The following is a 27,372-nucleotide window of genomic DNA, read 5'->3' as shown; positions in this document are numbered from 1 at the left end:
CATCTTTTTTTAGTCTGATTTAAATCTACACTATGTATGTTCAGCGTTCTCTGGGTATCTATTACAGTCCTACAGTTTCTGCTGTATATTGGTCTCAGTTGTGCTGTATGTTGGGGGAACTAGAAACACAAAAATGTTTAAATCTTAAATAAATATTGATGAATGTAACCGCCAACATGACATACACACACACAAAGACGTATGGGTCCCAAGTGGGCCAGCATATTTTAAATTGTTATTTTAATACTTGCCTAATTTAACTTTCTGGCACTTCTCCAAAACAAGCTTTTACTACTTTAATACTTCCTAAGCCACTAAAAGGAATATATTTAATGGCAATGAGTCCCAGACATGCAGTGTAAATTACCTTTGGTGCTTTCGCAAAAGCTCCTAAAAGGCTTTGATGTTAAGCAGAATGGAAACAATTCAGAATTTAGCCCTCTCCTCACTGGCGAGATATCTGTATTTCAACTTTTGCAGATCTGGAGCACATTGGAGAAACATTGTAGTCATCATTTATAGTATTTCGAATAACATGACATTAAAAAGGTGGCAACTTTCATGAAAGCAATATAGATTATCTTATAGAGCATTATGTGTAATTCTTGTGCATATATAAAGTCTGTAACAGTTTGCCCAGCATTTAAAATTAGTCAGAATTTTTTTAAGCAAATTTGACTTCAGAGTTGATGTATCATAAATGTAATTTGTTCAGTTAATTGCAAACATAGTACAAAAATATAAAATAAGGTTTATTAATATCTCTGATTAAGTTCTGAGTAATTTATTATTCCTATTTTTTACTTACTTTTTTGCTTAATTCTGTCCTTAGCTGTGTGAATTACTACATAACTTTACATTGCTTTGTAAACCAGATTACATTTTATCAAAGAAATTAATAGACTTCATGTCAGAAGTATGACTACGCTTGAAATAACAAAATCATATGTATCATATACATAACATATGTATATCATATATATCATATTTTATATTCGTTATATTTTGAACGTTACAAATTGTAATTCTTATCAATGTGTTAGATCTTTGAGCCAGCAGCTCTGAGTGTTTGTTTACTCTCATATTTACTATGAATTATGTAAGATATGACATATCCTATTCTGTTTATATCCATTCTATAGTTTGTAACCCTGGATCACAAAACCAGTCTTAAGAAGCACGGGAACATTTTTAGCAAAAGACAAAAATCCATTGTATGGGTCAAAATGATAGAGTTTTCTTTTATGCCAAAAATCATTAGGATATTAAGTAAAGATCATGTTCCATTGAGATATTTGGTCAATTTCCTACCTTAAATATATGAAAAATATAATATTCATGTTGTTTTTCTGAAAGTGATTTTTTGCACTCTCAGATTCCTGAGCTTTAAACGGTTTCATCTCAGCCAGTTATCGTCCTATTCTAACAACTCATGCATCAATAGAAAGCCTATTTTTTTAACTTTCAGATTATGTAAACATTTCAATTTCGAAAAAATTGACCCATAAGACTGGTTTTGTTGTCCAGTTGTCCTGGTTTTGTTGTATAATCAATACTTCCTTATTCACACATTCACGTTAAATGTTTAAAGTGCTCTATATCCTCACTGTATGCTGCTGGAGAATAAGACTAGCATGTCTTGTTTTCACGGGTTGTTGAGCATGTCCTTATCCTACATGTCAGAACACAAGCTGTGGTAAAATGAGTGCAGTATGTATTTCACTGCATTACCAACACCAGATGTTCACCGGCTGTTTTACAGCTGAGATAATGAGCGTGGTATTACTAAAATGGGAGATTGCTGCCCGTACACACCATAAGAGGCTCACCAGCAGTAGACCGCCCACTTCAGGACAGAGCAGATTCTGAGGAGAGCAATTTCAGACAGCAAAAACCCAACACAGCTGGATCTGTCCCACGTGTCTTCTACATTTATTCTGCGAACTATGCCAGGGAATGCCAGGGTTAAAGTGGCATTGGAATAAGCCATTATAAAAGTCAAATGTTTTATGTCTAGAGCATAGCAAGGATTATTATTTGTCCTTTTCAAATGTACTTAAGTATATATGTTTTGATGTGTTTCGAGTCCATTACTGGAGCAAAACACATCATCGATGTCCTTCTGAAACCTCATACATCGAAATTCGCGGTTTTGTAATTGGTTAGATATTTGCAAAACCCAATGATACATTTTTTTATATCATTAAATATGGACATAAGAGGTTTTAGAAGGACAGCAGTGATATGATGTTTTGTCCACATTAAATGCTCGGCATAGGGTTACAAAAACTTTTGTAAATATTTGTATGTTTTCAGTAAAGGTGGTTTCATCTGGTTGTCTAGAAAATATTTAAACATCCTTAAAAATATATGTTTACTTAAGAAGCAAAATTGAGCTATTGATATAATAAAACTTGAGAGTTTATGAAGAATGTTAATTTTCAATTTGTCTTGCCCCACTAGCAGTTTATTTCTTTCTGTTTCAAGCAGCATAAATCTAAACCAACTTTAATAAAGTGTATGCTCAGATCTATTCAATTCAAGATATTTCGTCTAAATGCAACTTTTAATATCCTATTTAGTTTAGATTTTAAATTTATCTTGTTTTATAGGTGTTTAGAAAAAGAAAAAACATACTGACTAAAACCATATTTTTGGCAGCGTATTCTGTTTGCAGTGAGGTCACTACCTAGAGGGACGCATTATATTCTTCTGGTTGTTAATTGTTTCATCACAGATGTGCTTGTAGATAAATCGCTGACCCGACACATGTGACAGGTGGCATATTTCTGAGTCAGGGCTTCAGTGGAAGCGTGCATGAGTGTATATGACCAGATGGACATTTACGTTAGATGCTTGTCGTGGTGAGCGCTTCTTTTTGCCGTCAGGTATAAAAGCTAGAATTTTCTCATCAACGGGAGACTCTTTCCTGCCAATTCTCTCTCTCTCTCTCTCTCTCTCTCTCTCTCACATATATACACAAGCTGGCACATGAGGTATTGTGTAAGTTCCTGGCACTAGTTAGGTAATGAGAAAAAAAATCTTACTCACTCTTTTTCCATCCCTCTCTTCTCTTTGAGCCACAGGCATCTGTCAGTGTTGGAATGAACAGGGACTCATCAGAGGAGTTCTCCCCTCAGAGCCCTGTACTAACATGGCCAGATGGAGCCTGTGCTCGTCTGGCACTCGTCAATCCAGCAACCATGCAATATGCAGGGAACTTAAGCGTTTTATCCCCCTCCCTCTCTTCATTTTGTCTGACACACGCAAAAAAAAATTCTCCCACGCACATTTTATTCCATCCCTCCTTCATATGCGATGTTGGTTTACTGCACACCAAAAGGTCAAACAATTTGTGTGAACTTGCTGGACCCCCGAGAAAGAAAAAAAAAATATGATAGCTGTGCATTCTGTCTAAGCCGGTAACCATGATGTAACGATAAACAACCTGATTTTGGTGTGCTGGGCTTTATTGATTTTGGCTTAGGTGTTGAAGTTTTGTGTCCAGGCCAAAGTTTTTAAAGCAAAGCTCTTTTAAACAGTTAGCATTTAGCCCTCACAATTTATTTTAAAGAACAAGTTGTCACTCTTTGCTAAATCTACCTTTGTTCTACAATGACATCTGTCGATCTTTGTGTTTCATCTTTGTGTTTGGATGATTATGCGTGAAGTGAAACAAAGTCTTAAGTAGCATTGGTATATTTGTAGCAATAGCCAACAATAAAGTGTATGGGTCAAAATTATAATCATTTTATGCCAAAGATCATTAGGTTATTAAGTAGAGTTGATGTTACATAGAGATATTTTGTCAATTTTCTAAAAACGTAATTTTTGAGAGTGGATGCAACAAAATTGCGAAAATAAATGGCCAGAAACACACTTGCTTCACTCGCTGCTGCCTGCTATTTGGGAATTACCCACTCAAGTTTGGTGTCTGTAAAGCTAAAAATTTCTTTCGGGTTCATCTACTCTCCACAATGTGGAGATCAATAGAGAGTGTTAAAATAAACCTGTTGATGGACAACTTCACAGGCGATTTTCTCAATATTTAGATTTTTTAGATTTTAGATTTAGATTAATAGTTGTATCTCGGCCAAATACAGTCCTATCCTAACAAACCATACAAAGTGCTCAAAAATATTTATAAGATGTGACTATATTTACATGTGTGTACTGTGTATATGTATCTGTGTATGCTTGAGTGTGTGTAGCTACAGTAATATCACAAATGTCCCGAGGCATCCTACAGCAGCTGTGTAAATCTCTTCTCCTGATGTTCCTATTATTTCCTGCTTCTCTCTACTTTGCCCTGTCATCTTAATGAGTTTCTTCACTCTTGCTGGAATGAAATTGAGAACCGAGAATCAGACTTTTGAAAAGCTTTCTTTCGGTGAAATTTGGGAGTGAAATTAACTTTGTTTGCCCACCAGCCACAGCTGTTTTAAGCAGCTTTTGACCAGCCTCGGATTTCTCACAAGCTATTTTGTTTTGTTTTTAATTCACATAATTGAAATAACTCTCCATATACACCCATGAGCCAGAACATTATGACCAGTCACAGGGGAATCAAATACTGTTGATCATCTCCTAACAACGCCACATAATACGGTCATATTGTCAGTTCCCCATCTTCTTATACAGTAGGTATCACCTTGACACACAGGTACATGTGCACCATTTAACTGGGGATGTGATAGCACCAGGATGCACTGTGGGATGTTGACAAACCCGTGAAGGGAGTGTGAGGCTCTGGGCAAGTTTATCTGATTGAACATCTGTGGGATGTATTGGACCAACAAGTTCGATCCACTGTGTCTCGACTTCACAGCATACAGGACTTAAAAGTTCTATCTTGGTGGCAGTTACAACAAGACACATTCAGTGGTGTTTTTGAGTCTATGCCTCAGTGAGCTGCCGCTGTTTATGCAGAACATAGAGGTCCAACAGCATATTAAGGAGGTGGTTGTAATGCTTTGATTTATCAGTGTAAGTGAAATTGAGCAAATGCACCAAGCAAAAAATCCCGATTGGTGTTATATTGGTGTATTTATACTCTATATTTGACTCTTATTTAAAAGAACTACAGTAAAAGAAGAACAAAAAGTAAACTGAACATAGAAAAAACCTGTTCTGTTTGGTTTCAAACTGTTCCCGACTTTAAAGTGTGGGTATTTTACCTTATTTAAGTAAAATTGCCATAATCGCTTAAAATAGTTTTGCTATGTTTTCTGTACTATGTCTTTTATGTAAATAAATATGAATTCTACTCCGGGCAGGGTTGCCAGGTCCAAGAAATATTTCCAGCCCAATGACCCCTCAAAACCTGCACAAAAGGAATGAAAAGCCCAATTTTTTCTGGTGTCAAATCAAAGTTAACAACTCCCAAAAGACGTTTTCTATGCTATATTTAATTATTTTAATGGTATCCTAGGTATTGAATCAGTATACATTTTTTGATCTGTTCTAATATGTTTTGAGGGATTTATAGCAAAACCATTTTTAAAGCAAACCATTCTGGTTACTGAACAAAAATGTTTTCTGGTTTAGAACAACTAGAGGGTTAGTAATTCATGACAGAATTAAAATTTTTGGATGGAGTGTCCCTTTAAAAAAGATCTTGAGGCCACGCATGGAAATCAACGAAAAACATGTTTTCTCTTTGTAAGACATGCAAAACGTCTTGGTTACGTATGTAACCTCAGTTCCCTGATGGAGGGAACGAGACGTTGTGTCGAGAACGACAGATGGGGTTCGCCCTTGAGAACCAATCAACTCTGACTACTATAGAAAAGGCCAATGAAATTTGGCGAATGCAATTTGCATGCCGGGCTCCGCCCCCGGAAATCCGGTATAAAAGGAGGCCGGCGTGCAGCATTCACTTACCTTTGTTCTGAAGAGCCTGAGACCTCTCAAACTGCAGCAGAATACGATACGTGTTCGTGGCATAAGGGACACAACGTCTCGTTCCCTCCATCAGGGAACTGAGGTTACATACGTAACCAAGACGTTCCCTTTCTGTCGGTCTCTCGACGTTGTGTCGAGAACGACAGATGGGGTTGCCTATGGAAAACGCCACAACGCTGTATCGCGTCACAATCTCTAGCGAAGCGACGGTAACAAGCCTGGGCGTGTCATCTCGAAGCTTTCGTGAGACTGTAACCTTCCAGTGTGGTGGTCGGGGGGTTCCAGAGCTTTCTTGGAGAAAGATGGGTACAGCCCTGACCGGTAACTTTCACGGACGGGGCCTTAGCTCTCTATAGGCGAGAGGCCGTCCAGATCAGTTTACACCGGGTAAGCGCGACTCTTAATCAGAGAAGCGCTACAGAGGCCACCTCCTACCCGTGGGGAGGAATATGGTGGATATAGGTATGGTCTCGTCCTTGGAGGAGAACGCATGGAACGTGCGGACTGAGTAGTTAACCGCGAGGTGGAGGCCCACCTGGGGAAGCTCATGGGTTACCAGGAGTGGGAACCATTCTCATGAGGATACATCAGACGGAACAGCCCACGGAGGGGGTGTTACAGACGTCCGGTAGCACTAGGTCCGGTTAGAGCTATCTGTGATAGCTCACATGGTATCCCGGCCTAAGGGGGAAGGCTGCTCTGCCCAGCCAGCCCCCAGGGGGTGCTTGTTTGGTGATGGATGGAATGCCTATTCTTAACCAGTGTCTGGGTAAGAAGGGAGGCTGGTGAGGTACCAGTTTCTTAGCGATGTGTTCGGGTAAGAAGAAAAGGTAAATAGCACACTGACCCAACCTGTTAGAGGGTGGAAAGGTGCTTTCGCAGGCATACGCCCCCCCGGATGCCAGTCCTACATGTCGCCACGCAGGACGTGGGCTGACACCGGGTTTACGCGAAGGTTGTTAACCCTTGCGAAGGTGTTTGGGCATAGCCCAACCCGCAGCTCTACAGATGTCTGCTAGAGAGGCGCTTCTGCCAGTGTCCAGGAGGTGGCTAAACTCCGTGTGGAGTGAGCCCTCACTGCCAATGGGCATGGGAGATTCTGAGATCGGAATGCCGTCGTAACGGCGTCCACGACCCAGTGCGCCAGCCTCTGTTTGGAGACAGCCTTCCCCTTCTGCTGTCCTCCAACAGACACGGAGCTGGTCAGAGCTTCAGAGCTCTGCGTGCGGTCCAGTACGTACTGGACACAACACTAATCGGGTTGGGTCTTCCTCCCCTATGGGGAGCGCCTGCAAGTTCACCACTTGGCCCCGGAGGGAGTAGTGGGAACTTCTTGGGCACGCATCCGGGCCTGGGTCTCAAGATAACGTGAGAGTTTCCAGGGCCGAGTTTAAGGCAATCCAGGGACACGGAGGATGCTCGGTGGTCCCCTACCCTCTTGAAGGAAGTGAGCGCCGTCAGGAGGGCCGTCTTACTCTATGAGGAAGATCGGAACCTCCGAGGGGCTCTTTGGGGGGCCCTGAGGCTCCCCAGGACCACTTAGGGTCCCAAGAGGGTATGGAGCGGAGATGAGGCGGATTCCGCCCTCTCGCTGCTTAGGAACCTGGTGACCAGGTCGTGTTGCCCTAGAAACTTTCCACCGACTGAGTCGTGATGAGTGGCAATAGCGACTACATACACTTTCAGTGTGGAAGGGAGATGTTAGTCTCCAGTCTCGTGAGGAGGGGAACACAATCCTGATCAAGCACCTCAGTGGGTCTTTCTCGTTGAGAAAGACACCAGGACGAGAAGAGGCACCGTCTAGAGGCGTGTAACCGCCTAGTAGATGGGGCCCTAGCCTGGGTGATGGTCTCAGCCGTATAGGGGGAGTAGCCATCTTAGGATCTTCTCGTCCCGTCTAGAGACCAGACATGGGTGTTCCAGAGGTCTGATCTGGGATGCCAGAACGTGTCCTTCCCCTGAGAGAGCAGGTCCTCTGTCAGGGGAATGGTTCAGGGGGAGTCGCTATCCAGAGCATCGGCTCTGAGGCCAAGTGCGGTTAGACCGGTGTGGTGTAACCAATAACACTTGGTGCTCCTGCTCCCTGACCTTGCACAGAGTCTGTACAAGAAGGCTCCTGGGGGGGGAAGGTGTGCTTCCGCCCATCCCGCGGCCAGCTGTGCGCAAGGATATCCGTGCCGAGGGCAGGGACTATCAAGCGGGCAAATGGTGGTGTTACGGGAGGTGAACAGGTTTTACCTGGGCCTACCCGAACAGCCTCCAAATGAGCTGGACTGCACGGGGGTGGAGTCGCCACTCTCCACGAGGCATAAACTGGCGAGAAAGCACGTCGGCTGTCTAGTTCAGTTTGCCCGGGGTGTGTGGCCTGCAGGGAACGAGTCACCTGTTGACTCCACCGGAGGAGGCGTCGAGCAAGTTGTGTTTAGCTGCTGTGTGCGAACGCCACCCTGACGATCTGTATTCGCTACAGCTATAGTGCTGTCCTCGGAACAGCACGTGTATGTCTCGCACGAGAGGCCGTAGCCTGCTCAGTGCAAGTAGCATAGCCCACAACTCTTGGCAATTGATATGCCAGCGCAGGCGGGGGTTCGTCCAACACCCCACCTGCGTGCCCGTTGCACACTACACCGCACCCCTGCAGGGAGACTTCAGTCGTCACCACGACCTGCCTCATAACCTGCTCAGAGGGACCTGAGTCCGTCGAAAAAGTCATAAAGACTAGGGGTTATGGTGCGTCGGCAGCAGGGCGGCATCACCATGCGCCTGCTGCCGGTGTGCCACGCTCTCCTCGGAACTCGACTCTGAAACCAGTGTTGGAGCGGTGTCATGTGCATCAACTCGAGGGGTATTAGCCCGCGAGGACGCCATGTGTCCCAGGAGCCTCTGAATTGTTTCAGGGGGACCGCTGTCTGCCTAAAATGTTCATTTCAGACAGTTCAACACTGGTTGGGCACAACTGCGGACAGGTGTGCCGACATGGTGACAGAGTTGAGTTCCATACCGAGAAAGAGGATGCTCTGCACTGGGGAGAGCTTGCCCCTCTCTTGGTTGACCTGGAGTCCCAATCGACCTAGGTGCCGGAGCACCAGGTCCCTTTGTGTACATAACAGATCTCGCGAGTGTGCCAAGATAGGCCAGTCGCTGAGATAGTTTAGTACCCGCTCGCCTTCCTCCTCTCAGGGAGAAAGGGCGGTCAGGGACAGACCGAAAGGGAGGACTCTGTACTGATATGCCCGCCTCTCGCACGCGAACCGTGGGAACGGCCGGTGTCGAGGAGGATCGAGACATGAAAGTAAGCGTCCTTCAGGTCGATTGCCACGAACCAATCCTGACACCTCATAGATGTCAGGACGCGCCTCTGTGTGAGCACCCTGAATGGCAGCTTGTGAAGGTGCTCTGTTCAGGGTACGCAGCCTTTGGGGGCAACCCGCCGTCTTTCTTGGGAACGATGAAGTGCGGGTGGTGACCCACTGAACATCTTGGTTTTGAGGGACGAACTCGATGCCTGTTTTGCCAGAAGGGTGGTGACCTCTACCCGAAGTACGGAGGCGTCCCTGCCTCTGACAGAGGGAGAGATGATGCCCCGAAACTTGGGTGAGTCTCTGGCGAACTGGATCGAGTAACCAAGACGGACCGCCCTCATTAGCCAGCGAGACAGTGTGGGCAGCTCTCGAGCTCCCAGGGACTGTGACAGGGTGACCAAGGGGACGGTCTGCTTCATCATTCCCACGGGGGGTGGTTCGTCGGCTGGCGGAGCTAACCATGTCGCGGGGAGTCCCCGGAGGGAAGGTTTTTGCTCCGCCTGCTTACCTGCCTGGCGGGACAACGGCACGCACTGTCGGTTTGAGAGTGGTGACGGCTGTCGTATGTGTACGACCTCACGCCTCGCCAGGGTGTGAGGTCGGTTCGCCGAGCACAGTCCAGTGGAGTGTGCGATCGGCTGCAAGTAAACCCGGGGAGAACAGAAAACTCAGTGAGTAAGTGGGCGCCAAGCCCTAACAAGGGCCCGGCTTTGGTGACGAGGCAGGAGTCGTCCCGTACCGACCGATCAGAGCCGTGGCTGTGAAGGTTCGGGCCCGATGTTGTTCTCCCTGGGGTCTTCCCGTCAGTGTCCCTTCTTGCGAGGAGGTTGCTGACGGGGTGTAGGTTTCCCCCTCGACCTCTGCTTCCGGGGTGCCGCCTGTGGGGGCACAGGAACCGGAGCCGATGCCGAAAGGGTCCTGGGTTGCAGGGAAGCAGACGTCACGTGAGATCTCGGAGGCCTGTAGGCGGCCGAGTCGCGGCGTGAAAAAAATGTGGTTAATTGCCACTGTCTGCTTCGCCGTCAAAAAACTGCTGAGCGCAGTCCTCGACGGTGTTACCAACAACCCACCCTGCGAGATGAGTGCATCAAGAAAGCGGACTTCCTTGCTGTCACTCTTCTGCACAAGGTATAGCCGGGGGTGTCTCTCCTGGACCACTACCGTGGACATCGTCCGACCCAGGGCCCGTGCCGCCGCCTTAGTCGCCCGTAGAGCGCTGTCAGCGGTGGCACGGAGATCCTGCATTATACCCGGGTCGGCCTTACCCTCGTGGAGCCCTCTCAACGCCCTGGCCTGGCGGACCTGCAGGATGGCCAAGGCATAGAGAGAGGAGGCAGCCTGGCCCGCAACATCGCAAGCTTTCGACACCAGTGATGCCGAAGTCTTACGTGCTTTGGACGGTAGGAGTGGTCGATCCCCCCCCAGGTGGTAGCCGTCCGCGGCACAGGTGCACCGCAGGCGGACGTTCCACCCGGGGGATCTCGACGCAGTCCTTGGCTGCCTCACCATCGAGGGAAGTAAGGGAGCCGGAGCTGGTTTCACTGGAACGGTCCGTGAGTGGAGCGTTCCAAGTTTTACACAGCTCCTCATGCACCTCCGGGAAAAACATGGCACCCGGGGTGGGCGCGGTTTGCACCGCGCACCGACCTCGGGAACCACGTATCCCCGGGTTAGCACGGATGACATCACTTCTGCTTCCTCCTGAACTCGACCGCTGGGGGTGGAGTTTGGATTCGGCAGAGTCGGATGCCAGTCTCCCTCCGATGCTGCGAGCGACATCTCATCTACGTCACACATCGTTTCCGAGTGTGTGCGTGAGGATCCGGACGGTATGCCACCGCCGGTTGGGGAACGTTCAGAAGAGCGAATCGGGGTGCGATCGGCCCGTGAGCACTTGGCTGGCGGGTTTACGTTCGCAGAGTTCCCCGTATCACTAACGCTGCTAACGTGGGTGGTCATCGGGGCCGTAGCCACAGATGTCACAGCCCGGGTAGCAGACGAAATGGTGGCTGGTTCCCGTAGGAAGACAGCCACCCGTGACCGCAACTTCTGAATGACAATCTGCCCGCAGTGCAGGCAGATGTGTCAACGAACGCTGCTTCAGTGTGCTGGACGCCCAGACACCTAATGCAGCGATCGTGTCCATCCCCCTCCTCGATGAGGGTGCCGCACCCAAGAGAACAGCGGGACATGCCGCGCTGGAGAATGCTCAGTCAGTCCTGAAAAGGACTTTTAGAAAAAATCTCTAACACCTCCGGAACCGCCGAGACGCCCAGGGGAAGGTCGCTGCAGGAAGGGACGATCCGCTGTAACACGTCGTAGCACCAGCGTGTAGTTGTAGAGGATTGAATCCTGAGTTGTACTCATGAGCGATGGCTCTGAAGAACAAAAGGTAAGTGAATGCTGCACGCCGGCCTCCTTTTATACCGGATTTCCGGGGGCGGAGCCCGGCATGCAAATTGCATTCGCCAAATTTCATTGGCCTTTTCTATAGTAGTCAGAGTTGATTGGTTCTCAAGGGCGAACCCCATCTGTCGTTCTCGACACAACGTCGAGAGACCGACAGAAAGGGAACTAAAAATAAGCTTTGTTAAATTTATTTCATATGTACAACAAGCGCCTCGATGTTTTAGTTGCTCTAGACTGCGTATAGCGCTGCTCAAACGTGATATTTGGCAGCTGGAAGAATCAACTGTTGTACACTCAAGCGTGATTTATTTCATTGTGCAAATTGACATGCACCAAACATTGGTACAAACATAATTTGGATGCATTGTCTCATACCACCGCTATGATTCTTCACTTTGGTTGAGCTGAGCTCCCGTTTCCCTCCTTACCATATAGCCTACCTGTCAGACACTCATTCTCGTTGAGAACGGGCCCGGTCCTTTGCCAGGTATTCATTCTGAGTATGAATACATATTAAGAAACTCAACATTAACATTTTTCCTTAGAATACAAATAAATATTTTGAATATATAAGTTATGAAAGTAGCCCCAAAACCTCAATCCAAATGCCTCGGTTACACAGCCCCTTAAATCGCTACAATAGCGAAATAATAATAAAGTGAAAAATAAAAAAAATATATAATAAAATATAATGACTGACGGATATTATGTTGCACTGTAGGTATATACAAGCATTTTTGCGCTATCCCACATTTAATTTCTTACAGTACATACCGAATGTTTTACGGCACTCAATACCTCCTGCATTAAACATGTTTGAAAACTTTCTAATTATAACACTTTGGGGCTGTAATTAGAATTGACTAAAACACTTTCTGCGAAGCTGTTCTGTTATATACATGTCATTGAAGCTCATTTCTTTTTACTGTTCGACTTAATGTTCTGGGTCTTCATTTAAAAGCTTTTGATATGAGACACTTAGTCATAATTATTCATGTATAGCATTTGTGTATGCATGTATAATTACAGTACATTGAAAAGATATCTATGGAGAAAAAATTGTTGTGATAGAAACTCCATTGAAAAAATAAAAATTTATTATTTTTATTTTATATTTTAATCACAATCACTCAGGATCAACAGTTTTCAGGAGCAACAATTGCTGCTAATGGGCATCTGGGTGGTTTTAATCTCAGTCAACTGCAGAGTCCATTTAATATTCTTTTCTCATCTCATGGCTTTTGCTTTAAAAAGATTCTCAAGGCACCATTTAGAATTTCTCATATCCCACATTGAACAACCCTCTGGAGAACATTTAGGCAACAAACAGCCAACATATACATGAGTATGAAGAATTCTTGCTACTCATCTACTGTATGTTCCTTAGAGAATTGAAAAGATTCATTGTTTTTTTCTTTGGTGCATCATGTGCTTAATTCTTTTTAGCTATCCCTATTTTGACTGCAGTTGTTTGGATCATCAGTTAAAACTCATCCAGTGAGTGAACTTCATTGTTCATTGCCGATATGACTGCTCAGTCCATCAAACAAGCAGACCAGGGTTTCCCTCGGGTCTAGAAAAAGACATATAAATGCTTCTCCACACTCCACAAAAATGACCAGCATTAGTTCCTAGAGCATCACTAGAGATCAGATTAAACAAAATCAAGACCCATGACCTCCACTCGACCAAAACTCCTGATAGAAGTGGTATTTTGTAAGCACTGCATAAAATAAATACATTTTGAAAATCAAATCTGATAATGAATGTCAGTGGATAGCAATATTAAAGAGGGAGATAAGAGGTCCGTTATAAAGGTGTTTGAAATGCTCTGGAGGAGGGCGGGTGATAAGCAGAGAATTTTAATGCTTTGCTTATCAAGATTTCATTGGCTTTTTTTCATAGGAGAGCATCAGCAGTCACATCACACTCCAGGTGGCCTGCAGGTCCTAAATGCATTCAGAGCTCATATTGCGGTCAGACTGTGTTACAAGCTGAACACAGCACTTCCTTCAGCAGTCTGCCTTCTTCCCTGCAAGACTTGCGCGCTAAAACTCATTGAAGTTTAATGGGTAGAGTAGAGCTTTGCCGCTGGGCTGCATGCAGTTTAGATGGACAGAGCTAAAGCATGTCTTAAAAATGAGGCAACAACTAACTTGATCTTCTATAGGTCTATAGACCATTTCGCAAGAAGTAAACACTGGTTAGGAAACACTTCTGGTTTCATATTATTATTTAAATTTTACTTATATAGTTGATGTGTGTCATTTTTTTCAAGATCCAATGACAGAAAGGCAATATAATACACATAACTATGTCTTCAGAGGCATATAAAGACCTTACATAATGAAGCGTTCTGATTTTATTATCGAATGAGATATTCTGTATACCGCGGGTCCCCTTACATGGAATTCACCATGTTGTTTCTACAGTAGCCCCGTGTTGTCATGGTTATAAGTTCAACAGCTATTCAAAGTGACTTACATCACAGTATTTTAACATTTTCATTGGTTTGCATATTGGTTTACAACTAATACATGACTTCCCAAACCTGCTTACAATAGCTTTCAGGATCTGGTATGCAGGAATAAATAATAAAAGGGTTGATAAATAGTAACAAAATGAGCAAGCCAGGGAATGAAAAACAAGCAAATTTCCCTTAAGAAAAGCATTTTTTAACAAGTGTGCTTTGTAAAAGTGTTAATTGAGTCGGTAGCTCAAAGATGGTCTGGGAGAGTTTGGAACCAGTGACTAAAAGCTGATTCACCACTTTTTCTTGTTTGACAAGCTAGTTTCATTTTGATAATTTAACCGATGCAGCACATGTATTTTATTACAAATGTATGTAGATCTGATGTCATGAAGACATATAAAAATGAATACAAGGTTCTTGAAATTATCACAAGAAGGGAATTAATGGTTGTTGTAATGTTTTGTGTCAGTCCAGAACTTTGATCTTCTCTAAGCTCATCCTCTCCACGGAGTAAACTTGACATATAGAGAAAATAGACAAATGTCACAACTTTGTCAATATGCTTAAGTGCTTTAGCTATTTGTGTTTACACTGTAACCGAGATTAAGTTGCTGCTGTGTAGATTTCTAAAAAGGCAAGATGAGTGGTTTTAACTCGACAGAATATCTTTTTGTTTCACGTTGTGAAAAATTCATCTAATTTTATTCACCTCCATTTGCATCTGTGGGCAGCCAATGAAATTGCATGTTAAAAGTTAAAAGAACACATGTCACAAGCTTGAAGTTGATGGCGACATAAATACAAGCGCATGAACAGCTCGAGTCAAGCAGCTAGGAGAGGCTCTTAGCCTGCTTTAGGATAGAAAGAGCAAATTAGTTTTCCAACCATCTCCTCTCGAATTTCAAAATGAAGAAGGTCAGCCGAAGGTGAGCGGGGAGCATGAGACAAGTTGAGCTATCTTTAATTTTCAGGTTTGCTGACAGCAGAGCGTGAATTATTTAAGACATTCTCTTTCATTTGGAAGGCCAGGAGAGGAGGTCAGACAGAAGGGAGGAGTCAGAGGGGTCTCGTTGTCTACATGCATTCATGTATACAGATTTCACTCAGTGTACTTCAGTTGAGGCAAGACAGCATTATTAGCCAGAAAGACCAATAATAGTTGGTTGCTTTGTTCCTTGTCTAATTAACTTTAGATTATGGATCTTTCATAAATCACAGACATACTTACACTATGCTCGAATAGTCAAATCTGTAAAAACTTACATTGTATATTACTACAGAATGTGGCCAAAAAAAGGTTGTTGAAGGACAATTTAGATATGCATTTACATGGTCAGATCTTGGTCTGGCAGGCAAGTGGTTGAGTTGAGGGTAGGTTGGGGGGCACCGGGACCCCTCGTATGGCATTAGGGCATATGGCATAAGCCCCATATGGCATAAGAGGTTAAAAATAGACTTAGGAGTCCTTATATTTTTTTCTAAAATTTGTGCAGATAAGATACAGTAAATGTTGTGATTTAATTATTTACAATAATTAAGTCTGTTACATCTTTTTTTAGGTGAATTGTGTCTCTTAAAAAAATATATAAGTGCTTTATTTCGTTTACTGCTTGTTTATCGCATCAAAAGTAGCTTGGGCAAAAGAATAATGCTCCCCACTGGGACGCAGAATGTTTAAACTCATTTTGGGGGTATTTTTCTATCTCTCTATGCTTGTTAGCCTTTACCAAGTTTTAATAGACATTCTGATAATATATTTAGAATTAAAAAAATATATATATTAATAACTATTTTAAATAAGTTTTAGGATTTTTGGTCCTGCTCTATCTCATGACTTAATTTGAGCATTGCTGGCAAGGCCCCTGGAAACAGGTAACCATTTCTGGTAGCCTTTTGATATGGGTGATTTGGCTGAAAAATATTGGGAAACATGGGTTTTGGGGAGAACAAAAAATAGTAGGCAGGAGTCTAGAGGTCAGCTTGTACATTATGTCCCAATATCCCTGGTTTTCATGTTGTACGTGTTGCCCAAGGTATTAGAAGCCCTAGACACTATGATACCCCATGGGACCAGCCCTAACAGACTGGTACATCGCAGTATAATACATTTCCTAGAATCACTGATGAGTTTTAAGGACTTTCATTTTCTTGTTATTATCTTCTAACTTTCATCCACGCTATTGCATATGATTGGTTCTGAAATGAAGTTCTTTTCCAAAGTCAAAGACAGCAACATGAAATCAGACCCTCTCTTGACAGCGATAATAAGTGCTATTCGATCGGCTCTGAAACAAGATTATTTCTGAACCAATGTGGTCAAGAAGAAAAAGAATGAATATTGCAAAGAGCGATAATCATTTTACAATGACACAAAATATAACTATTGTATTAAAATAAGCATTCCTTAATAAAATAATATTATTGCCAGTTACACAAAGGCTTGTGTTTCAATGTGCTGATGGTCATAATCATATTGCACACGGTCAGATATGAAACATAAGAATTCATATATTAACTGATTGGACGCTTTTCTGAGTTTTGTTAGGAATCTACAAGGGTTTTTTTGTACTGGTGAAGATGGGTATTTGTGGCATCAAAGTCCAATGTGTAATTTTTTGGAAGATTAATTGACAGAAATGCAATATAATGCACATAACTGTCTTCAGTGTTGTATAAAGACCTTACATAATGAAGCGTTATGTTATTATTACCTTACATTGAGTTATTTTTATCTACATACACCGCCTCTTTCATGGAATTAATAATGGTGCTTCCACTGTAGCCCTAAATGGACAAATTGGTCTAAAGTGCATGTTTCGTAAATACATTAACTCCTTCAGCAAAGAAGTGAAAACGTGATGACACTTTAGTTCTGTGTCAGCCACCATAGTGCTTCGAATGAGAGGGGTGGAGTAAGCCCTTGGTTGCAATTCGCAACCTCACCACTAGATGCAGCTTAATTTCATATACTGGACCTTTAAGGTTGACTGTTTTTAGAGGTTACAAGTTCCTTGGGTCAATTCATTTTCTTTTAAAAAATTGTTGTTCAAGCACAAAAACGACCTATTCAATTCATTGTCCATACAGAGCCCAAAACTGGTCTGAGATGATTTTAGGACTCTTGCCTTGAGCGCTTCTCTACATTTCCCAGCATACTACCAGGTTGACCAGGGGTGCCATGCTGCAAAGAAAATGGCTCTGTGAGAGCCCTTCACAGTACCTGTACCCTCTCACAGTTCTCTTCACTCAATTCAGTAGATCACAGCAGGTGAACGCTAGCCTCTGTGCTAACAATAATGGATACTTCAGTTGTGCACCGCCAACTTCATTGGATGATACAGTGCGGATCAGTGATAACGTTAGTTTAAACAGAACTGGTTGCTGTTTCTGGGTCTTAAAGCTTGAATGAAATTTAGGCTTTCAGGAAATGGCTTTGCACTTTGAGCACCTTTGAGCACGGCTGAAAATCAATGCTCCCTGCCTCTTTCTCTGCGCTGTGTGTTAAAAGTGGCTGCAGATCTGATCATGGACAATGTGGTCAGGGGTTACAAGAGTGAAATCCATCATTTCTCTTTTGTTTGAGGGCGGGAAAATTGGCTCTCTCAAAATGTCAAATGTTTAGTCTGAATCAGTGCTTTGCAAGTGCTTTTAAAACTCACGTTGACTGCAACATGTTCTGAGCGAATAATACCTCCGTGTTTGATTTAGTAAGAGAGCGGTCAAACAATTAATCGCACCTAGAATAAAAGTTTGTGTTTACATAATATATGTCTGTGTACTCTCCACATTAACTTTAAATTATAAACATAAAAACATGTTTATAGATTAAGGAAATATTTAGATGTATACATATTCATATATACCAGAGCATGTGAGCCTTTCAGAAAATTCTGCTCTGGTCGCTCAATACATTCAGATTCAGTCGCTAAGCCCTTTTCGTGATTTTGCTTTTTGCTGCTGGATACCTGTGCGATGTACACTGCATGAGCCCGAATAATAGCGCAACGGCATGCGCTTCAACTACAAACGCCTCGTCCATTTGCGGAGGTGCGCGTATGACCAGTGATTTGATACAGGCTCATTTCAATTAAAAAACAATATAAAATATATATTCATTTCTCACAAGAAGACAGTGCAGTGTCAGTACCCAATGTTATAGTTGCTTTTCTGAAATGAAACCTGAATTAACCCCAATGTCATATGTGGAAAATATCAGGAGAGCCTTCAGCCGAGGCCGACCAATGTGTTCTGGAGAGAACGCAGCCTTCAAAGACGCAGCTAGTTTGTCCAAGTTTCTAAAAGTACATTCTAAAATGCTGTAAAGATTGACGTCTGACCTTTTAAGACGCCATTTCCCCTTATTTTGGTCTATTTTTCTTTAGAATCTGTTTCTTTTATTTACGCCAGTAGTAATAAAGGTCTTCATATAGTACATTTCATCTTTTGTGCATTTGTTTAGAATGTTGCACTATGGCAGCTATATGTTCATGGAAATAAAGTAAAGAAAATCTTATACAATTTATCTGTTATTATTACACAGTTACTGTATATTAGGCACTCTTTAACACAGACATATCTTATGTAAACACAAACTTTTTTATATACTCTGGATGGATTAATCGTGTAACAGCACTATAATTTCTGAAACCTTGCCACATGTTACACTTTTCATATGTAAGTAAATCTTTCTTAAAAGTTTTTATGATTAGCCATCAGGTTGCTTTAATTGGTATTTACTGTGTATGCATGTTGTCTGTTATGTTTCCTATGAAAATGAAAATTCTGAACTTTATAAACGGATGCACATGGCTGTCAAGCTGTTATAAACACGCTGATGTCTTATCATTAGCGATGCATAGCGTTGCTATGTGCGTGCACTTCTCACATTATGGCAGACTCTGACAGCTGGAGACTTGGTATTTATATCTATCTGTGCTGCAAAGCTCCCTGTTAGTTAGAACGATCCACACCTCCTCCCAGCATTCCCCTCCCTCATTTGTTCCTGCTAATTAATGACCGTGGCGCTAATTAAAAGCTGGGCAACACTCAATACATTCTGAGTCCTTAAGAAACATATAATTTCCTTTTGCAGGTCTACAAGACTAACAAATTATCACTACCTTTATATTATATTATGTGAAAAGGTGCTGGATGAAAAGTGTCTAGGATGAAAAGTGTCTAGAATGTTACATAGAAAAAGTAATTTTGCCTCTTCAATCAAGAACTCGGTTCAGTGTATTCAAATATTTCATGATAAAATAAAGGGAACCCTTTGCCATAACAGACAGCAAAGAGAGAGAATAAAGGCTCTGCGTAAAAGACAGATCACTGTCGTATGCTGAGCAACAGGAGGCCGCTGTGTTAAATGTATCATTTCTCCACAAAAATCAAGCTTGTGAAGAAAATGTCAGATGAGAGAAACAGGCCGAATGTGGGGCCACGCGTGCCTCCTGAGCAAAGTTCCACACCTCTACTTCTTATCATACACTCCCCACATTTTAATTGCCACCGTTTGCCAGTTGTCACATCTCATACTGTGCTCATAATAACTCTTCCTCATGATGTTACCCTAGCACTTGATCTCTGTTTTAATGGTCCTCCTGTAAATTTGTACTGCACTAGTTTCTCACAGATTTTTATCAGATGCATGGAAGTGAATCTATTAATTTGGGTAAGATTAATTGACCAAAGATCTTTCTGGCCTGAGATGTTTTACTGTAAGTGTTACACTATGACAAGCAGGGATGGATTACTGACCGGGCCAATGGAGCCAGTGCTCAGGGGCCCTTGACTACCATAACCCCAAGGGGGCCCTGGGCTTCAAAGTTGCCCATTACAGTTTGGTACAGAAAACCCAACAATAATGAAAACAAATGTTTATCTATGAGTCCCATAGCCTATACAAGGCATCTGTGGATACCCTTTAAAAAATGTAATGATCAACAAATCATGCAACACATGTTTTTATGTTACTTATTAAATTAAATTTGACTCATTAAAAATGTACTTATTAATTAAATTTAACATATTAAAAATGAACTTATTAATTAAATTACAGCACATTTAAATAGTATTTTCTGAATCTTTTGCTTGATGATTTGATGTTAACAGATATGTGTCACAGAGGCATTTTATTATGAGAAATAGCTTTTTTATTTATTGAATGCATTAAATACGTGTATAGTTGACAGTTAATTAAAGACATGTGTTTAAAACGCAGACAGAGTCCCAAATATAATTTTTTTATTTATGATTGAAGAATTCTCCAGCTACAACATTTTTCTCTGTTTCAATATTTTCCACTGTGAAAAGACACTAGTGGGTTGCTTCAACTTGTGATTGGCTCCATTCTTCTTGATAAAAAAGTCTGTAGTCTGTTTCATAAACATTGCTGTATATTTTTTTTTTCAGTTGCACAGAAAACAGCTCATGTTCTTCAGAACTTAAGCCTGGGGAAATGTAGTGAAATATCATATGGTTACTATTAATAACCAGGCCCACACAGAACCTGTGTCCGCAGAACACTACAGAAAGCAGATTTGAAATCGAGTCATCGCCATTGCTTGGCTTTTATTAAACATTTCTGCTTATTTGATTGAAACTGCTACCAACTGTTGTATAGCATTCTGAGCTAGATTTAATAATTACAAACAACACCTTAAACACAATAATTATATGTGTTTTGTCCATCCCAGTCTCATGGGAATTCGAGAAATGTCAAGAACTATAATCTATTAATTTGTGTTCATCTACACAAATTTCCTCTTTTTCGTGTCACCAAATCACCATAACTTTTTTTGTGTCACCAGCGCAATTTTTCAATACAACGACCGTGTGTATGTACCTTTATATATTTCTAATCTAATCTCAAATACTTTGGGAGTTTGCTAACCAACACGGTACCCCAAACCCTAAAATCACAGCCGCAAAGGCTAATTTGGCTAAAAACTCAGTGGTAAAACAAGGATAAATGGCTACTCTAACCCCACCCCCAAACCTAACGTCACACGGGAAATGTCAAATCATTACAAAAAATACAAATGAAATCGTCGGAAATAAGTATTCACACGAAGGAGCCACCTTGTATTATAGGTATGAATTCCCATCAGATTGCGTATAAATATATATATTTATAAATATGAAAGATATCGCGTATTTAAGTACTTTTTATGGAAAGTTGTGCTGGGTGACACGAAAAAAGGGGGAAATTTGTGTTAATGAACTTTATGGTTCCCGTGAGACTGTGTTGGCTTGTCACAAACGTTCAAAGCAAATTTCACAACAAATTTCAGTCAGTTCTGTCACATGAGGTATCAGTCTTTGGTATGTATCGTATCTTTGGCATTTTTACGAGTAACGTAGTAGGCCTAATGAGTAGATGAGTTTAGTATTGGGTATATCACTAGTTTCCACCCCAAACTGCTGCATAATCTGAATATTCTGTCCATGTCATTTATAAACTGATGGAAAGCTGGAAAGCCAATCACATTCATTATATTCTTTATATGTTGTATCAGGGCTGAGTCTGCGCCAGACCACGACTAACAGGAGGGCAAGTGGCTCCCAGTGGGGGGGGAAACAATCAGCATCAATATAACAAAAAAGTCAAAACTAAAGTTACCAAATTTGTGCAAGGGCACACTTACAACTCTTGCAGAATGCTATTTTCCATACAAGTGAACAAAAATAACACAAATTAAACAATGTTACCGCAAACAGTCACAACAAAAACAACAGGTTGACAATTATGACCTGTGCTGTGATATGCTCCTTCGCACCAAGGCTTGCTAAAAGTAAATGAAACACACGTAACGTACATTATAAAAAAGGACGCTGAGTGCGAACATTAAACCTCCTTAAAACTGTGTTCTTCCATTCGGTTGTAAATTTTCCAAAGCTGAACGAACTGAGCTTTTCGTTTGTGAAGCATCGAGCATCTGTTACTTTGCTAATTGCTAGCGGCTTGCCTTCACACGTATACATACATTAATACGCTGCGTAATGACGCATCATCACAAAAAACAGACTATTAATCTTTTTTTACAAAGTAAACACAAAGGCTAGGCTACCATCTTCATTTCCACTGTTTAAAATTCTTTAAACGTTTAAACTTTTTATTATTTATTTTCAGTATGTATTACATTAATTTAAAAGTGTGTCATGTGGGGGGGGGCGCAACAACCCTGTGGGGGAGCATGGCCCGCGAGTACCCACCTTGGCGCTGTCCCTGTATATATATATATATATATATATATATATATATATATATATATAAACAGTAACACAGAAACAGTTCTCAGATGGTCTCAAAAATAGACACATTTTCTGTTGAAACAGACCATAAATAGAATATGCAACATTAAATTGAGCACTGATCCACTGTAAAAGTGATAAAATGTTCTGTGTTCCCAACAGAGGCTTACAGCTTAAGTTATCTGTCGAGGCTCGTGTGCGTGGCATATGCATATGCTCCATTTTTACCCTGCCATTTAGAGTCAGGGACATTATTCTTTGTCACATTGCTCTCCAGACTCAACCAGCTGAACGCCGGATTAGCCTCCAGTGTCTTTGAAAAGTCAAGAAGTGAGGGAAAAATGAGGATAAAGTGATGATAGGAGAGAGAGCAGGACATGCAGAAAGACATGGGCAGTTAGAGAGAGAGAGAACAAAATCCTAGACTGAGAGGGACAAGGCATACATATTTCATATATAAAAGACAAGCATTTCATTTCCATATTTAGTGAAGACTGAATGATCTTACTCGAGCAGTCAGGCAGGGCCATGTGTGGCAGAAAACCTGCAAACACACTGTGGCCATGATTTCCAAATCAATCTGCAACAGATGCGTGACACGGCAAGTCTGGATTTCCCATCTGATTACCAGAAAGCCCTCTCGCATTTTTCACTCTCATTGACTTGTCCGCGTCCTGGAGATTCATTGCTATGAGATGCACACAGAACACTATTGAGAAAAACTGTGGTTTATGTAGCAGGGTGGCCTAATGGTTTCAGCTCAGGGCTGATAACTTGAAGGATGCTGTTTCGATCTCCCCTTGAACTATAAACCATTGTGCCCTTGAACAAGGCTCTTGGCTACAGTTGTAGGAACCATTATAACTGGAAGATGTCTAAATAGAAATCATCTAAAATGGGGTAAAGGAACGTGAAAACCGGACAGCTTTAAGACCCAGCACAAGCTGCAACCGATTGGTTATGGCAAAAGCCCATCATCGGTTATCAGTAATTCTATTAAGGCCCACTTATCTACTTTCCACTTCGAATCACTTAGGACCACTAATTAATATTTAGATCTTTCCTCCATTTGAGATGGTTACTACGCCACTGCTCTTAACCTCCGGGCGCTCTGAGAGATCAACCTGTATTATGTCAACTTTACATCGCTTTGCATAAAAGCCTTTGCTTAATGATCTCATCCTAATGATGCTTTTCTTTCTTTCAAATCAGGTGTAAAGAGGGGTTCCAGGGTATTCGCTGTGACCAGTTTTTGCCCAAGACCGACTCGATTCTGTCTGACCCAAGTGAGTAGTGTTGTTTTTCGCTTCAGTAAATCAAATACAAACACATGGACTTTCTTCTCTCGCACAACAAGTCCAGATCTATTGACCCTTTGAAAATATCACATGTAAATGTTTTATTCAATGTCTGGAATGAGCGTACAGGGTCACTGAGAGAAATGGCATTAAAACTTTCCGTTTCTAACCCAAATGAATCCTTAACCCGAATGATCCATAATGAATTATGCATTCATTTGCCAATAACCGTGTTATTACAAAAGTGTCATAACATTTTCATATTTTTTGACAAGAACAGATTTCTAGATTTTCCCACCCACTCAAATAATGGCTGTGCATTCACATTCCCTTACCAAACCTGAATGTTTCTGAACGATGTATAGCATAGGGTCAAATGAGGCGCAGTCTTTGTGCGGTTGTGTCTGAACTGGTTGTGATTGATATGTCATGTGGGGTGAGTCATTTGATGAGTCACAAATGGATTGTGATTATAAGGTGTTCTGTTTGTTGACCTTTTCGTATTGACCTATTAGTAGCAGTTTAGATGAAAGGGAGCAGATTTACTGCTCGAGGATACACTGTATGTATTTGGTAAGGGGTATAAAATAATTAACCGGCTGACAATATGCAGAGCACCCCCCTCTACTGAACACAGTTTTCTACATTTACTTTAACTCCACGTATCCTTTACAATCACAGGATAACATTCAATGTTTTATACCCTGTCAAAAGGTTTTAGCGGAGCGATGTTCAGTCCCGACTAATAGCCCAGTACAGGAAGATTCCTTTATTTGGTCATCTAATTTTTATCAGAAAGCCTACCAGATAGGATAGTTCACCCAAAAACAACAATTCTGTCTTTATTTGTTGATCCTCCTGTTGTTGAACATATATATGACTTTCTCTTCTGTGGAACACAAAAGAAGATATTCAGTGGTTTTGAGTCCATACAATGGAAGGCAATGAAGAACAATTTCTCTAATATTTCTATATGCACCATCTCTGTTTTCATAACAATAATTTTCTAATACCCCTTACTTTGAATAAATCTAAATGTATACATTATTAAGAACAAACTACAATAGTTTTTCATTTATAGGCATGTGTCGCTAGAAAAGATTCTTCTAAATCCAGAGGCTTTTTGTTACATACCACTCTGAGACTTGAAGGGGTTGAGGATCTATATGCAGCTTTGAGATAAACAGTACAGACAATGGTCAGGGCAGGCAGCACACAGGCATCGATGAAATAACAGGCAATGGTCAGGGCAGGCAGCACATAGGCATAGATGAAATAACAGGCAATGGTCAGGGCAGGCAGCACATAGGCATCGATGAAATAACAGGCAATGGTCAGGGCAGGCAGCACATAGACATCGATGAAATAACAGGCAATGGTCAGGGCAGGCAGCACATAGGCATAGATGAAATAACAGGCAATGGTCAGGGCAGGCAGCACATAGGCATCGATGAAATAACAGGCAATGGTCAGGGCAGGCAGCACATAGGCATCGATGAAATAACAGGCAATGCTCAGGGCAGGCAGCACATAGGCATCGATGAAATAACAGGCAATGGTCAGGGCAGGCAGCACACAGGCATCGATGAAATAACAGGCAATGGTCAGGGCAGGCAGCACATAGGCATAGATGAAATAACAGGCAATGGTCAGGGCAGGCAGCACATAGGCATAGATGAAATAACAGGCAATGGTCAGGGCAGGCAGCACATAGGCATCGATGAAATAACAGGCAATGGTCAGGGCAGGCAGCACATAGGCATCGATGAAATAACAGGCAATGGTCAGGGCAGGCAGCACATAGGCATCGATGAAATAACAGGCAATGGTCAGGGCAGGCAGCACATAGGCATAGATGAAATAACAGGCAATGGTCAGGGCAGGCAGCACATAGGCATCGATGAAATAACAGGCAATGGTCAGGGCAGGCAGCAGAGGTTCACACAACAAAAAACAATCCAATCAAACAGAGTAATGTGAAGAGAAGAATGCTCAGAAAAGCAGCACAAAACATACACCAGACCACGCAACGAATGAGTAAAAAAATAGGTATAAATAGACAGACCAACACAGGATAACAAGGTACAGGTGAAAACAATAACGGCTCATGAATCCGGGCAATAGTTGATGGGACATGTAGTGAAAACTGTGCCGTGATGTTGGTACATGTGCATGTACATGTTCTGTATGTGCTGTGTATTATATATAATACTGTGTAAGCTACTGTTTTTTGAAAAATTTGCAGTATACAATGCTAATATGTTCTTTAAAATATTAACAGTATTCTTAAGATAAAAAATATTATTGTATAGCCACACAATTCTATAGTTGAGCATTATAAATAACGTTTGTCAGATTTTTTCAACTTCACTTGAAGTTGAATGAACAACACTGTAATCTCCTGAATGGCACCTTGACTGAGTTGGCACAGATTATCACTAGTCTGGCAAATTTTAGTCACTTCTTATCTTTTCTGGTACAGAGACAAGGAGCCACCAATTGCGCGTTGGGAAAAAATAGAATTAGGCACAACAGAGTTACCAATTTTAGACTTGAGTTTACCACTCAACTCAGGCAATAATAGCCCTGTTGAAGGAAAATTTAGCCCTGTGACAAATGGCTATTATGAAATAAAAGGGGCGGACATATTTTATGTGAGGCAACCTGATGTGACACATCATTTAATACGTGTGACCCTCAACACACAGTTCACGTACAGTAGAGTGACTTAACATTTGCAAGGGGTTTAAACGCTTGTAACATCTCCACCCCATTTCCTGTGAGCTCACCGGCCAGCCGCCCTCCAATGTCTCTTCTTCCAGTTCAGATTTAAAAGCTTTCTGTGAGCAAAGGGACAACAGTAAACAGGCTTTCAGTGTTTAAATTTTGATATGCCAGTAATGGGTTCACTGTCAGGACACACACATAGAGCAAAAGTCTCTGCTGAGCCGCCACGCTTAAAAGCAACATACACAGAGATGACGGACACCCAGGGTCACTGTGTCCTTGACTTAATGGGGCGCAGCTTTCATCATACATCTCTCTACCTGTTATTTTACTTCCATCTTTCCCTACATTCTTTCACAGGTTTCTTTTCATGTGTTTCAAGAGTGTATCAAAATCTTTTAAACATTAGAATGCAATTGTTGGGATGTAAGTACCACTTATTATTTATTGCATTATTATTTCTGATAACAAAAGTCTTGTGCATGTAGTTTGATCAAGTAGAAGATTGAGTTAAAAAAAAATAATGTGGGCAAAGAGGCAACTGTAGCACAGTTTGAGAAACAGACGTAATGGATTGCAGTCACTAGAGCCAATTTACTTTACTGCGTGGGAAAGCATAACACAAGCATAAACGGAAATTTATATTGATTGCTGCAATTCATCTGCCGAGGCCCTGTGCAATTTTTCCCGTTCAAACTTGTAAAATATTTATTCAGGTCTGAGGTAATGTTTTCGGATGGGTCATTTACAGTGAGATATAGATCTTGTCAGCCCGTATCATAATGAAAAATATGTGGATTATGTGCTGATATCTAGTTCATATTGTCACCATATTATCTGCATTGCGGTCTCCATGACAATCTGCCATGGGTTACAAAAGTTTGTTTTTCTCCTTAACATACAATGGCTTAAAATAAAGTAGCAAAACGTATTTTGGGATCTGTGATGCCTGTAGTCGGCCATCGTTTTCCGTTTAAGAAATCTATTTTCATGTGATAACTCAATT

The 27,372-nt window shown here is 41.8% G+C and overlaps 1 protein-coding gene across 3 annotated transcripts in view; it reads left to right on the top strand.

Moving 5' to 3' along the window:
* LOC130432049 (pro-neuregulin-3, membrane-bound isoform) overlaps positions 1–27,372 on the top strand; it is a 266,697-nt gene that overhangs the window by 202,326 nt on the left and 36,999 nt on the right. For all 3 annotated transcript variants that reach the window (XM_056761276.1, XM_056761277.1, XM_056761275.1), the window contains exon 3: positions 23,554–23,627. In XM_056761276.1, the coding sequence (XP_056617254.1) occupies positions 23,554–23,627 (74 nt within the window). The remainder of the gene's footprint in view (positions 1–23,553; positions 23,628–27,372) is intronic.

The sequence above is a fragment of the Triplophysa dalaica genome, chromosome 11 (genome assembly GCF_015846415.1).
Source record: "Triplophysa dalaica isolate WHDGS20190420 chromosome 11, ASM1584641v1, whole genome shotgun sequence".
Classification (NCBI taxonomy): domain Eukaryota; kingdom Metazoa; phylum Chordata; class Actinopteri; order Cypriniformes; family Nemacheilidae; genus Triplophysa; species Triplophysa dalaica.
The sequence above is the reverse complement of the archived record's forward strand: the minus strand, read 5'-3'. Positions and strand labels throughout refer to the sequence as shown.